The following is a 13,780-nucleotide window of genomic DNA, read 5'->3' as shown; positions in this document are numbered from 1 at the left end:
AAGTCCAAACCAAATTACACCGACAATAAAATGAGATTACATTGTGACAAAGGTTTTACAGTCAACCGAAGAAATTGATTAAAATTATAGGTTGAAACAGTGAAACTGATGAAAATGAAATTAATGTTATTAATTAGGCTACCTAGTATCTACCTTATAATTCCTCTAGATTTATTTCATAATATAGGATTTTTCAACTTTTTATGCAATTTTTAGATTAAATTTATATTATATATTATGCAGACTTGTTTATCATTGGTTAAATTTTTTAAAAATAACTATTTTTTAATATGCGTGTTTTCACTAAAACATCTTATATTTAGAAACGGAGGGAGTATAAAGTTGGAGAATGATATTTGTTACTTCTATTACAAACTAAGTATCCAATTAGATTTCTCTTTTTTTAATTAGTCTCTCACTTTTACACAGCTGTTTCTTTTGTTTTTTCTTTTTCTTAAGAAGATTTGAAGTTTTTTTTAACATAGGAAAAACAAAAAAATATAATGCGACCGGATTGACGCGGACCAAAATACAAATCCGGTTTAAGCATGATTGGAAATTAAAATGATTTGTGATACTTATAAAATTTAATTAAAGTAATTAGACGACTTTCCCCACCGTGATGATATGATACCTTGCCTTCTTTCTTAGATAGTTATTATTATTATTATTATTATTATTATTATTATTTTTTTTTTTTTATTTGAACTCTTTCTTCTGTCTCCATTCATATTTGCGTGATCTCTCAATCAGTCCTCCAGAGACTTCTCAGAATTACTAAATCTTGCCATCGCCGATGACGATAGAGCCGACGACGACGCAATCGCCTTCTTCGGAGACGGAGGTTCACTCTGGCGAGGACTTCGTTCACATCGACGACCCTAGACCTACCGGCGATATCTCCTTAAGCGACAGCATAGTTAATGTGGACAAGGATGAACTGCTCGACGACGAAGCGGCTCGACACCGTGAGGAGGAGGAGTTTAAAGACTCTGATTCTGTTGTTAGCGGCGGCGATGGAGATGGAATCGACGGCGGTGATGCCGGCGAGTCTTCATCTGAGACGGTTAAAGCTGAGCTGCCTGATGAATTGGCCAAAAGCGTTGTGATTCTGACGTGCGAGTCCACAGCGGAAGGTGGATCTTGCGATGTCTACTTGGTTGGTACTGCTCATGTTTCAAAGGTATCCTCCTCGTTCGAATTCTCGTTTTATTTCTAAATCTGCGAAAGAGCTGTATTGGAAATTGAACTAGGATTTGGTAACTACTGGAATGATTCTGAGATTGCTTGATTTGGAGGAAATCTGAATTATTAATTGCATGTGAACAATTTCAAGAAGATCTATCAAACATTTATTTCTATTAGGGGGAGCTAAGGCTGGGACCTGTGTTTTTGGTTGTATCAGAACAATTCCCCAAAATGGAGTTAAGGTTTAAATTTAGTAGCTTCTGGAAAAATATTGCTAAATTCAGCAAAATTGGGTTTTGTTTGATTGTATTAGTCAGAACACATTAAAATGCTTAACTCTTTGTGTCAGATTAGACTATGATGATTTAGTCATTCCTCATGGAATAATTCAAGTAAATCTTTTTTGGCTTGCAGCAATCCTGTCTTGAAGTTGAAGCAATCATCAGCTTCTTGAAACCAGAGGTTCTTCTTCTCTTTTGAATGCTCATCGAGGACTGAAGTTTGATATTTTTTATTATGTCTATGCTGAGAGGTCTAAAGCATGTTTGTTGATATTACAGGTTGTTTTCGTAGAGTTGTGTTCAAGCCGATTGTCTGTTCTCAAACCTCAGACTTTGAAGGTTTGCTTTTCACAATCTGTGATTTCTGCTTCTTCCTTCCTATTTGGTTTATAACTATAATGATTAATGTTGTCAAAAATGTTTTACTAATCACAAAACAGAGGCTGCTTATTTCTTAAATGAAATTTCTATGATGCATGTACTTCACTTGCTCTATATGCTATGCTTTGTTGCTGATTCATTACAGATCCAATTATTTATACGTGATTCTAACCCTTCTGCTTAGTCTGAAATGGTACTATGTTTTGCTTTTCTAGATTCCAACCATGTCGGACATGATAGAAAGTTGGAAGCAAAAACAGAACACATTCGGAATACTTTATGGATGGTTTCTTGCAAAGGCATGTTTCCTTAATCATGAAATTTTTGATGAAAGCTAAATGTTCTGAACCATAAATTTACACCCTTTCCTTCTGTTAGATCGCCAGTCATCTTGAGGTTTTCCCTGGTGCTGAGTTTCGTGTGGCGTATGAAGAAGCAATTAAATACGGCGGCAAGGTGATACTTGGTGATCGTCCTGTACAGGTGATATGTTTGTCCCTTGTTTTAAAACGTTCTTTTAGCACTGTTATGCATCTTATAACATGGAGTCGCATTCATGGGCGTCTATTTTTCAACAGCATTGTTTCAGTATATTCATTTGGTTTTGTGTTTGTCGAAGCAGATTACGCTGAAAAGAACATGGGCCAAAATGCCTCTGTGGCACAAGGTAAAGTTTTTATACTCCATACTGTTTCAAGCTGTCTTCTTGCCCAGCGCTGAGGAACTCGAGAAAATGGTAAGTCTTAGTGTATTCTTTGTTCCCTACTCTGCACATGTAAATGAATGTGGTTTGTTGTAACGAGACTATATTGATTCTGAATATCGGTCGATGGTAAATTGCATTGGTTTCAGCTGAAAGATATGGACGATGTGGATATGTTGACTTTGGTTATTCAAGAAATGAGCAAGGAATTTCCAACTCTCATGGATACAATAGTGCATGAGCGAGACCAGTTAGCATTCTCTATTCCCGCTCTATGTAGTTTATCAGATTTGTAAAGCTTGGCGTATCTGGAAACTAAATTAGAAATGCTGGTCATAGCCAAAATAGAGAAGATTTAACGATCTTCCATCGGGTTTCGCATCCAACTATCTCCTGATATAAGAAATTTGCAGGTACATGGCATCCTCTTTGCTGAGAGTTGCAAGTGAGCATAGTTCGGTTGTGGCAGTAATCGGGAAAGGGCATATTAATGGAATCAAGAAGAATTGGAAGCAACCTATAACGGTTTGATGTCGTTTCAACCTCTGAATGAAGGAGCTTAATTTTGTTTTGGATTGTGCTTTATTTTCGTTTCATTGAAACTGCAGATGAATGATCTAATGGAGATACCAAGCGACAAGTCAGTGTTTACGGTAAAGAGGATAATATCATCAGTGGCAATGGCAGTTGCAGGGACAGCTATAGTTTCGGGTATACTTCTTGCAAGAAGAAGGTGAAGAAGATTGTGATTGGTGCAGAGTTTTCTCTTCATTCTCCTCAGAGCCATACGAAGGAATGATACAAACTCAAAAATAACTTTTACTTTTGTACCTTTGATTGATGAAAATAATAGAGCTTTCTTTCTTTTGGGTCTTTCGACTTTCGGTATTTCTTGTATCAATTGAAGTTTTTTTTTTTGTTTTACTTGGGTTTTATCATATTTAACAAACTAACTAAAACTGTAAACCAAAATTTTTAACTGAAAAATATAGATAAGACATTTTGATTAGAGTGTTAGTACATGGAATTGTCAAAAAGAAAAGATACAATGGGTAGATATGTAATTATTTGGTCAAAAGTCAAAGCAGCCGCTAAACACATTTAATCAATCAACACATCAATGTTCTTAACCTTCTTAACAATAGTTTCTTATCTTTCGTAACTTTATAATTGAAAAAAAATATATTCCCTTTAGTACGTAATTTGTTAAAGTTTTGGGATCCTCTCGTTTTGCAGATAACTCTATCAACAAGGTACAGAAACCAACTCAATTATAAAATGTCATGATTCGTACAAGACAAACCAAATGCGTAGAAAAACACTAATATATTTATTGACGAAGTCTATAACAAAAATCCAAACACACAAAAATCCCAAAAGGTCACATCACAATCATCATCCTTATTATTCTCACAAGTTACAACTATACCCAAACTCCAAGATCTTTTACATTTTCACCCCTCAACTATTTGCAACGGAACATTGCCTCCTAATCACTCCGGCTGATCCCGTCTTGACATTGATCCGACCCATTTTCTCCATCGACTTCGCAAACTCAGAGAAGAAACTTTCCACTGAACCCGTCAAGATCCGGTTTATGTTTGAGAGTGTCGTGGGGTTAGTGGTGAGAGCAGAGTCTGACTGAAACAGACCTCTACGCTTGAGGACGAGCTGGTAGTAACTTAGATCAAATGTTTTGCGGCTCCCTGGATCCATCTCAACGATGGTCTTGTTATCGTTGAGGCTAAGACATTTCCTAGACTTGAGATTGGCTGCATACTCGCTGTCTAAGGCTGGATCTTGGTCTCCACGACCCGTAAAGTTGTATAGACGGTTTGAGAAAGACGAGCAGTGAGATACACCAATAGTGTGAGCCCCTGTTATTATTAGATAATTTCTTTAAACAATCTTGGAAGTTGGAACCATAGGTTTAAACTGTTTTACTAGCGTTGTAACATTATAAAATATTGTTCTTTATAGAAAAAAAATCTTTTCTTAAGTTGAAAACCATTTTACTTTTTTTGGATAATGTGAAAAAGTTATATTAAATTATTTTTTCTTTGTAGATTGTAAATGCATACGCAAACACAAGAGAACTCATAATTTTGATTTACTTTACATATGTTTTGAAACAATCTTAACACTCATATATTTTTTTTAACACACTCCATAATTAATTTAACTCTTAATTAGCAGTATTGTGTGGTACGTACGGGTTGAAGAATTTACCGGAGAGTAAGACAAGGTCCTTAAGATCAAGTCCTTGATTAGCAAAGAGTGTTTGAAGATTGGTGAAATTACTGGTCGGAGGAGGAATGTTAGCTAATGCCTCCGATGAATTTGATATCCTCCCATCCCTTCGTCCGGTCGGTACACTCCAATTAGGTCCTCCCTACAAAATACCAAAGGTCAAATATATGATATTGAGGCATACTACGTTTTGTTATTTGTGATCACCTTATGTGAATATGATGCTTACCGTGAAAACGATAGCGTCACGAGATGCTAGAGCGATGATATCAGCGCAAGAGACAATTCCAGGGCACTGAGCTTCAAGCACAGCTTTGATGGCCTCGATGAAGCCAAATCCTCGAACCGTTAGGTTAGGAGTTGCGTCTCTCTCTGCGTTTCCTGACGTCGAGTTTATAAGCACTGATCCGTCACATCCCTACAATAATTACATGTGTAGATATCTCCATCTAATTATTAATTCTGTAGCTATTCAGAATGTTCCATGTACAATATATAAAGAGAAAAAAAAATGAGAGAAAAGAAGAGTATACTCGGACAAAACAGTCATGGAAATGCATCCTAATGAGAGCAGCAGCAAGAGAAGGAGCATTAGAAATGTGGTTTGAAACAAAATCTTGAACAATCTTTTCAGCGTTAGGACAAGTATTGGCATAGAAGTTCATCTGCAATTGAGCTTGGATCGTTCCAACCATTCCCACAAGAAAGAGAGACAGTGAGAGAGTAATAGCTCTCAAGAAATTCATCTTTAAATTTGTGTGTTTTTTTTTCAAGACACAAATGTCTTTTTGGGAGGATTATGTGTTGTGTTGTGTGTGATGGATGTATTGGAGACGTCAAAAGAGCTTTATATAGAAGGTTTTGCAGGTTTGGTTGTGTACGTGGGTCCATTCAAGCTAACCGACATGTGCTCTCTTATGAGTGTATTTTATTTTGTTTTTGATATTTCTCTGACTCACAATCTGCGCCACTCGGAATTACCAAAGTTTGAAAATTACATTATTAATTACAAAAATGGTTTTATAGTACTCTTACTAATGTCATGAATAATTGATATCATGTTTTATGTTTAGCTTCAATGAGATATAAAGTTGGAAGATTTTCTTATTTTTAATGATTAAAGTTTACGTCTTTCCACTTATATTTTTTTCTCCCATTACTTGAAACCTTGGATGTTAGATCTTTTATGGATTTTTTTTATAAACAAGAAGGTAGCCAATGTGATTTTGTTTTTTTTTTTAAGTTGCTGAAGATTTGGGCATATGATCAATACTCTCGCCAATCTTGGGGGAAAAAGGGATGTATTGTTCTTCTATATTCGTTCATTGTATCAAATAATATATTTCAGTAACTATGTTATAAAAACCCAATTCTCAAATCGTCTAGCTATCTATTTTATTAAATTATTAATGATAAAATACGTATTTATTTTGTCAACTGTGATAATAAAGTATATTAGATATTATGTTAAAAAGGGTGAATGTTTGGTCCTTAAATCAAGCTATGGTAATTAAGTTGGTAACATATAGAACGTCTAGTAAACTTATTTTTGACTGTAGTGAACTTGGGCGTTATGATGTCATAATCAGTTAATCACCAACAACAAAAAGTCTATCGAACAGTGAGTTACACTAGAAAACTAAACTTAACTACAATTGTATATTGAGCGTTATGATGTCATAATCAATAACAAAAGCAAAAATTATACATAATTGAGACTATAGGACCTTTTAATTTTAGATTATTGATAAGAATATGACTAATTGGTTTCTTTTGTCAAGAGTACTAGAATTCGTGAAATCTTGATTATTCTATAATTTTGGATGAAGCGACATAATTATAGTTGTAGTTGAGCAATCGCCTCGAGATATAAAGCAAGTTTTCAGTACAGAAAAAACTAGTACTTTTGTACTTTTGTGATATTACTGATCATTCTTCTTTATTCTAAAATTACAGGACCCGACCTAATCCCTAATAATAAAACTAGTAGAACCGCAAACGAACAGGTACTAACGGGCAAGAAAGTATTCCAAGATATATATCGTTGTCTTTAGTTTTATAGTTCATTAAGGTATAGAAGTACGAATATAAGATTAATTAAGGGATTTGGTAGAGATACCGACGACACAAAAGAATCCCAACGCGTAGAACATATATCTGTTAGTATAAAAATATTACAACGGATAGTTTTATTTAGAATTATGTATTTTGTCGTAAATTGTTGTTTCTTATATCTCTTGTGTCTAATCTTTGTTTGTAACGTGCGACATTTGAAAAGTTTGTATTATGAGGAGAAGGGGAGAACAAAAAAGAATTTTCACATAACTGCTCTATAGAATTGAATTATAAATAGACCGACGAAGGCATAAAATAAAAGTTTCAACTGCTCAAGGAGTTTCGTCAGATTACCACGCAAATTATATATTTTTGAAGTCGGTCGAAACTCGAACGTTGACATCTTCTGATAAACTGACACATGTAAATTATACTAGAAGAAACACATGTGAAGTTTATCTATTCTATATATCTAGATTTTTAAAAAATCGGACTTTTCTTTTGTGACTGAATTAACTTGGATATGTATGCTAAAAGACTTGAACTTTAAAATTTTGTTTCAGAAAAATACTGAAAAAAGGACTTCCACTGTAATTATTGTTATTATATAAGTGGGGACAAATCGAACCGGCCCAAACAAGCTCGAACTAGAGGACTTTTGTTCGGGTTGGGCCCGGTCCTGCCTAGTACTACACGTATAGATTACTACAACTCTTATACGATTCTTTTTAAGGTTTTTGGGACGAGTTCGTCATTTTATGAAGCGATAAGTAATAATGCGCTCTTCCATAACGTGTGATTCACACAGGCCTGGATTCACACACGACGTTAAATAACATATTCAAGCTTGCCCATAGAAATTACTTAAGATTCTAATTAGCAAGTTGGAACTTTCGAAACAGAAATTCCTAATGTTGTTTTAAAAGTTGCCGTTTGAACCATGTAACTCGAAGAAGAATATATATATACATATATATATATATATATATATTCGTATTTCATGTTTTCAGTTTGGTTGAGTAAACTTAAAGTGCAGCTATCTTTTTGCGTTTGCACTTAGCGTTAATGTGCTTATATTTGCATTTCATGTTCGCTGTTCTATTCACCTAACTATTAGCTCTAAAGACGATGAAGATACAAATGATGTAGAAAGAACATAAGAAAAAAAAAGATAATGCAGACGGCAGACCAAAAAGACGGACGTGTGTTCCACACATGACCCAACAAATTGTTTTATACTACTGTACTAGAGTTGATGATAATGAATACCTCGGATTTGGTAAAATACTAATCAAAAATTTTAAAATAAGACAGTTGTTTTGACTTTTGAGTAAAATACTACTCTCTTAAGTTTTTTTTATTATTATTTGTACAACAAGTAAAAAGAGAGCTTTCTTTCCCTAGTCGATTACAGGTTGTGTTGTGCAAACAAGCTTCTCATAGTCAATACTCAATAGCTATCTCAAGGGAGTTTTAATATTTAACCAACTCCAATAATCAGAAAGATCGTGGAGGCCCTGCAATGTCCTCTGTTTTTAAAACCTAATTAAGAAACAGAGGAGTACTACTGCAAAGTGGGTTTCTTTAATCTCATTTGACATTTCTCTATGAACATTTTCAACGTCTCTCGACTGAACGATCTATAAAAAGGACTGATATTGCCTTCTTCACCTTCATCGCCAAGCTCGTTCTCACCTTTCTTGGCTAACACTCAACAAAGCAAACGAGCTAAGACAGGAGAGAGACAGTTATGGCGACCAAAACCCTTCTCGCCCTTGTGGTTCTTCTTAGCGTCCTTGGAAATTCTGTTGCCATTCCAAGGTATAGTCTTAACCTCGACTACTACCGGTATAGGTGTCCTGACACAGAACGCATTGTCCGTCGTGTCACACAACAATATGTTTCTCGCAAACCAAGCCTCGCCGCTGCGCTTCTAAGGATGTATTTTCATGACTGTTTCGTCAGAGTAAGCTTGTTTCACTTCTTCGAGACTGTAAACAATAGATACATAAAACTAGTCCTAACTCTTTGTTACGATTCATGTAGGGATGTGATGGTTCCATTCTTCTGAAATCTCCAAACAATGATGCGGAAAGAAACGCTGTTCCCAACCTGTCCCTGAGAGGCTATGAAGTGGTTGATGCTGCCAAGGCAGCGCTCGAGAGGAGGTGTCCAGGTGTTGTTTCTTGCGCTGATGTTCTTGCCTTGGTCGCCAGAGATGCCGTATTAGTGGTAACATTCTCGCATTGGACTGATGTTTTTCATTCTAAAACTCAAAAGTACTTCTATATATCTATATAATTAACTTCTTATTGTTGCCTTTAAACAGATCAGGGGACCATGGTGGCCGGTTCCATTGGGCCGCAGGGATGGACGCATCTCGAGCATTTCCGAGGTCAATTTACCATCGCCTTTCGCCAACATAACCACGTTGAAGCAGAACTTTGCCGACAAGGGTCTTAACGCTAAAGACCTAGTCGTTCTCTCGGGTATGCTTCTACTAAAAACCTTATGTGCAATCCTTAAAGCTACTATGAACTTGAAAGTTTCAAAGCTGAATAAAACTATGGTTTCTGTTGAATAGGGGCTCACACCATAGGAATCTCTACTTGCGCTCTCGTCAACGCACGTATCTACAACTTCACCGGCAGAGGCGATTTTGACCCGGCGATGAACCCAAGCTACGTCAGGGCATTGAAGAAAAGGTGCAAGCCCACTGATTTCAGATCCACAGTGGACATGGACCCAGGCAGTGTCAAAAGATTTGACTCTCACTACTTTAACGTCGTGGCTCAGAGGAAAGGGCTCTTCACATCTGACTCTACGCTTCTCGATGACTTTGACACCAGACATTACGTTCAGATTCAGGCCTTAACTAATGGGATTTCTTTCAACAGAGATTTCTCCGACTCGATGTTCAAACTTGGTTTTGTCGAAATTCTTACCGGGAGAAAGGGTGAGATCAGGAGGAAGTGTGCTTTCGTTAACTAATCTCGATCGATCGACGGTTGAGTGAGTCTAAACGGTTTATGCTTATTGTGGAAAGTTTCTTGTTTGAGTTTTGGTGTTGTGCTCTGTTTCTTCCATGAATATTTTGTAATCTATCGAGTAATTGTTATGGAAAAAAAGTTTGATTCACTTTGAGTTTCCAATTGAGTAGTAAGTTAAATCGATCCAAACCAAAACCAAACGGAAATTACATCATATCAAAACATATGTTGTAACATAACCTAGAAAATTCAAAGGTGGGGTGGGGTGACTCGTCCAATTGAAAACACACACATAGTTGAGGTTTATCTCTGCACATGTATGGCGAGATCAGTGAACTTGCCATCGAATCAGATCCTCTCAGCATCATCATCAACATTGGGGGAGTCAAACAGAGGCTACCCAAACGGGGAACTCATTCATCATGTGCCAATTGCCCTGATTTGTTGTTTTTGTGTTATGGTTTTAGAAGAAAAAGAATTATGATTTCTCAAGAAAGGATATAGTATAAAAAAGGTTCCCCAAAAATAAAATGGAAATCACAAGTTAAACCAAAGAAAAAGGAAAGTTAGATTGTTACCTTTTTATTTTATTTAATTGGACTCCAAAAACAATTTTTTTTTTTAAATTGATCAAAACGGTAAGAAAAGAAACTCCAATTAGTACGGTTATAACGGTCATATCTATTTCTTACTCGATAATAATCAATTAATTTATTTGTGTAACTTGCGTTTGTTTCATCCGTTAGTTAAACTTACCCGTTCGTCTCGAGCAGATCCGCTAATTGTTCTTCTAGGGAACCGAAGTTGTGAATTGTGATCAAAGATTATACTCTACTGTAATTGAAATAGCATTTTTTTTTTTTTTTGGATTCTTCAATTTGGGGGAATCCAAATTAGAGATTCTAGGGTTTTCGTAGCTTGAGTGCGTCTAACTTTTGTCAATGTTCTGCTTTGTCGAGAAACCTAACAGAGGAATTATATAAGTGGACGAGGGATGAAGAAGACCAAGTAATAATTAATGGTGGATTCAGTGCCAAAGAAATAGTCTTTAACTTTTATTAGACTTCAAAACAGATCATACAAAGGAAACTGGAATACTCTGTCTGTCTGAAACAGTCAGACTTGGAAGAAAAAGAAAAAAACATACAAATAGAAAGAAATATTGTTAAAAAAACTGCTGGAATCAAATCATTCAAAGAAATACATCAGTTTTGTTTTGATCGACAAAACTTAGTTAGGGAAGGCGCATCTCCTCCTGATCTCACCCTGATTCCCGGTGAGGATCTCGACGAAACCGAGTTTGAGCATCGAGTCCGAGAAATCTTTGGCGAATGAAGACCCACCAGTAGAAACCTGTGTCTCGATGTAGCTTTTGGTCTCTGGGTCATCGAGAAGTGTTGAGTCAGATGTGAAAAGACCCTTCTTTTGAGCCACAATGTTGAAGTAGTGAGAGTCAAACTTCTTGACACTGCCGGGGTCCATCTCCACTGCGCTCCTGAAATCAGTAGGCTTGCACCTTTTCTTCAATGTCCTGACGTAGCTTGGGTTCATCGCCGGGTCAAAATCGCCTCTGCCGGTGAAGTTGTAGATACGGCTGTTGATGAGACCGCAGTTAGAGATTCCAATGGTGTGACCCCCTGATCAAGAAACCGTTAGTATTATTGTTATTCTGCTTGGTGACATCAAGTTGATAACTTTATAACTTGCACTTAAAAGGTGTTTTTAGAAATATATACCTGAAAGGACGACAAGGTCTTTAGTGTTTAGGCCCTTGGCGAAGAAGTTTTGCTTCAGTGCAGCTATTCCGGCGAAAGGGGATGGTAGACTATTAGCATCAGTGAGTCTTGAGATGCGACCATCCCTCCTACCCAATGGAACAGGCCACCATGGTCCGTTGATCTGTAAAAAACCAAAAAAAAAAAAGAAAAGAAGAAGTTTTAGTACTCTATTTTCATTGACTTGGGAATTAATGAGAAGAATTAGTCCATTGTGAAATGTTACGTACAACTACGACGGCGTCTCTGGCGACTAAGGAGAGAACATCAGTGCAAGAAACCACACCGGGACACTTCTTCTCGAGCGCTGACTTAGCGGCATCGACCACTTCATAGCCTCTCAGGGACAGGTTGGGGACAGCGTTTCTTTCCGCATCATTGTTTGGAGATTTCAGAAGAATGGAACCATCACATCCCTACACGAACCATCAAAGGAGTTAGCGTCTTTTTCATATATATTTTCATTATAGTCTCAAAAATAGCACACTTACTCTGACGAAACAATCATGGAAATGCATCCTTAGAAGAGCGGCAGCAAGACTTGGCTTGCGAGAGACATATTGAATTGTGACACGACGGACAATGGCTTCTGCGTCGGGACACCTGTGTTTGTAGTAGTTAAGGTCAAGACGACCCTTATGAGCGACTGAAACTCCAAGAACGCTGACAAGAACCAAAAGAGCAAGAAGGTTCTTAATCGCCATTACTGCTCCCTCTTTCTTTTTTTTTTTTGGCTTGTTAGCTCTATTGAGTGTTAGCCAAGAAAGGTCAGAGAAGCTTGGAGATGAAGATGAAGGGAGACAATCTCAGGCCTTTTATAGATCATTCAGAGGCATTGAAAATGTCCATGGAGAAATGTCAAATGGCATTTAGATAAACCCATTTGCAGTAATATAATCCTCAGTTTCTTAATTAGGTTTGAAGAACAGAGGTGGTCGAGGAGGACATTGCTGGGTCTCCACTATCTTTTTGATATCTCTGTTGGTAGTTGAATATAAAATTTCTTAAAAACTAGATAAACTCAAAATCATGCAACGATCACGAAAGCTTCAAATCCTCTTTTTCTCTTTGAAAAGCTATATTGACTTTGGACAACATGTAGTTAGGAGAATTGTTCTATTGGTCCATAGCTCTCCAAGTTAAAAGACAAAAATATATTAAACTGTTATAGTATGTGGAATCCACGTTCTTGCATTCTCATAGCAAACCCATCCAAGTTGCTAAATTTAGTAATTGGGTATTACAATGTACTGCCAGCTTTTGGTGGAACAGTAGTAACGACCTCAAGACTAATACAAATCAAAAACAAAAAATAAACTCATGAAATGACATATATTATTCTTCAACGATGTTACCAAAAAAAAAATACATATATTCTTCAACGAACTCGTCCCTCTTCTCGGTATGCATGTATACGATTCTGTCTTGCCACTCTACTTAAAACATATGACTGGCCTAAGTTTTGTATAACTCATACGGCCCATTTAGGAGGCCGGAAAACCAAAATGCTCACCATTGTAGATTTTTCTTACAAAATCATCCTTTTTCCAACAAAACTTTTTTTTATATTGAATCTCAGATTTGATAATATTAATTGGCAGCGGAAAGACACATTCTAACTTTGATTGTATACGATTCATCCCCTATGAAAAAGTGAAATTGCAACTTTGGCAAAATCAATTGTAAGTGGTTGGTCTCTTGGTTTTATTTTTTTATTTTCATTTAGAAAACTCAAATGTTAGGCGTTGAATTATTAGTTTTCATAGTAGAGAGTACTAACTACTAAGGAAGAGAGGAGGTTAAGTGTAAGAGAGGCATGAGAGCAGTAAATGGCCTAAAGCCATGCAGCCTCTGTGTAAACATTTAATGCGACGAAACTATTCGCCACCCTATCACATACGTACAAATATGTATATGTACATATACATATTATTTATATAAACTCAGAAAATAGAAAGGTTAATGTTAATTTTCTTTCTAAAATATATAGTATATTTTTATTAATCTTAGGTAAGTATAAACTTATGGAATGGCGAACGTAAATACGCAGTATATTTTCTATATAGATCGCGTGATAAAGTACGTATGAATGAACGACTTTTACAAATGATCACTTTTTAAATGGGTGATCTGTATTTAAAACAGCTTAATTGCACG

The 13,780-nt window shown here is 36.3% G+C and overlaps 4 protein-coding genes across 4 annotated transcripts; 2 read left to right on the top strand and 2 right to left on the bottom strand.

Annotated features, from left to right (window-relative positions):
• The first annotated feature begins 598 nt into the window (after positions 1-598).
• On the top strand, positions 599-3,477 carry LOC104763141 (uncharacterized). Its single transcript, XM_010486556.3, has 9 exons — positions 599-1,183; positions 1,603-1,650; positions 1,749-1,808; positions 2,066-2,149; positions 2,229-2,333; positions 2,473-2,586; positions 2,703-2,803; positions 2,967-3,078; positions 3,162-3,477. Exons 1-9 carry the CDS (start codon positions 797-799, stop codon positions 3,288-3,290), a joined length of 1,140 nt encoding a protein of 379 aa, XP_010484858.1. The 5' UTR covers positions 599-796; the 3' UTR covers positions 3,291-3,477.
• A 383-nt stretch (positions 3,478-3,860) lies between these two features.
• LOC104763131 (peroxidase 3-like) lies at positions 3,861-5,710 on the bottom strand. Its single transcript, XM_010486550.3, has 4 exons — positions 5,337-5,710; positions 5,033-5,221; positions 4,783-4,945; positions 3,861-4,430 (listed from the first exon to the last, which is right to left on the bottom strand). The coding sequence occupies exons 1-4, from the start codon at positions 5,547-5,549 to the stop codon at positions 4,015-4,017; spliced, it is 981 nt and encodes a 326-aa protein (XP_010484852.1). The 5' UTR covers positions 5,550-5,710; the 3' UTR covers positions 3,861-4,014.
• Positions 5,711-8,324: 2,614 nt separating this feature from the next.
• LOC104763125 (peroxidase 1-like) lies at positions 8,325-9,996 on the top strand. The gene is made up of 4 exons (XM_010486543.3): positions 8,325-8,824; positions 8,905-9,090; positions 9,188-9,347; positions 9,443-9,996. The coding sequence occupies exons 1-4, from the start codon at positions 8,609-8,611 to the stop codon at positions 9,847-9,849; spliced, it is 969 nt and encodes a 322-aa protein (XP_010484845.1). The 5' UTR covers positions 8,325-8,608; the 3' UTR covers positions 9,850-9,996.
• An 883-nt stretch (positions 9,997-10,879) lies between these two features.
• Positions 10,880-12,409, bottom strand: LOC104763115 (peroxidase 1-like). The gene is made up of 4 exons (XM_010486534.2): positions 12,115-12,409; positions 11,854-12,039; positions 11,585-11,747; positions 10,880-11,485 (listed from the first exon to the last, which is right to left on the bottom strand). The coding sequence occupies exons 1-4, from the start codon at positions 12,325-12,327 to the stop codon at positions 11,079-11,081; spliced, it is 969 nt and encodes a 322-aa protein (XP_010484836.2). The 5' UTR covers positions 12,328-12,409; the 3' UTR covers positions 10,880-11,078.
• Positions 12,410-13,780: the final 1,371 nt, after the last annotated feature.

The sequence above is a fragment of the Camelina sativa genome, chromosome 3, assembly GCF_030686135.1.
Source record: "Camelina sativa cultivar CO46 ecotype springtype chromosome 3, ASM3068613v1".
Lineage (NCBI taxonomy): Eukaryota > Viridiplantae > Streptophyta > Magnoliopsida > Brassicales > Brassicaceae > Camelina > Camelina sativa.
The sequence above is the reverse complement of the archived record's forward strand: the minus strand, read 5'-3'. Positions and strand labels throughout refer to the sequence as shown.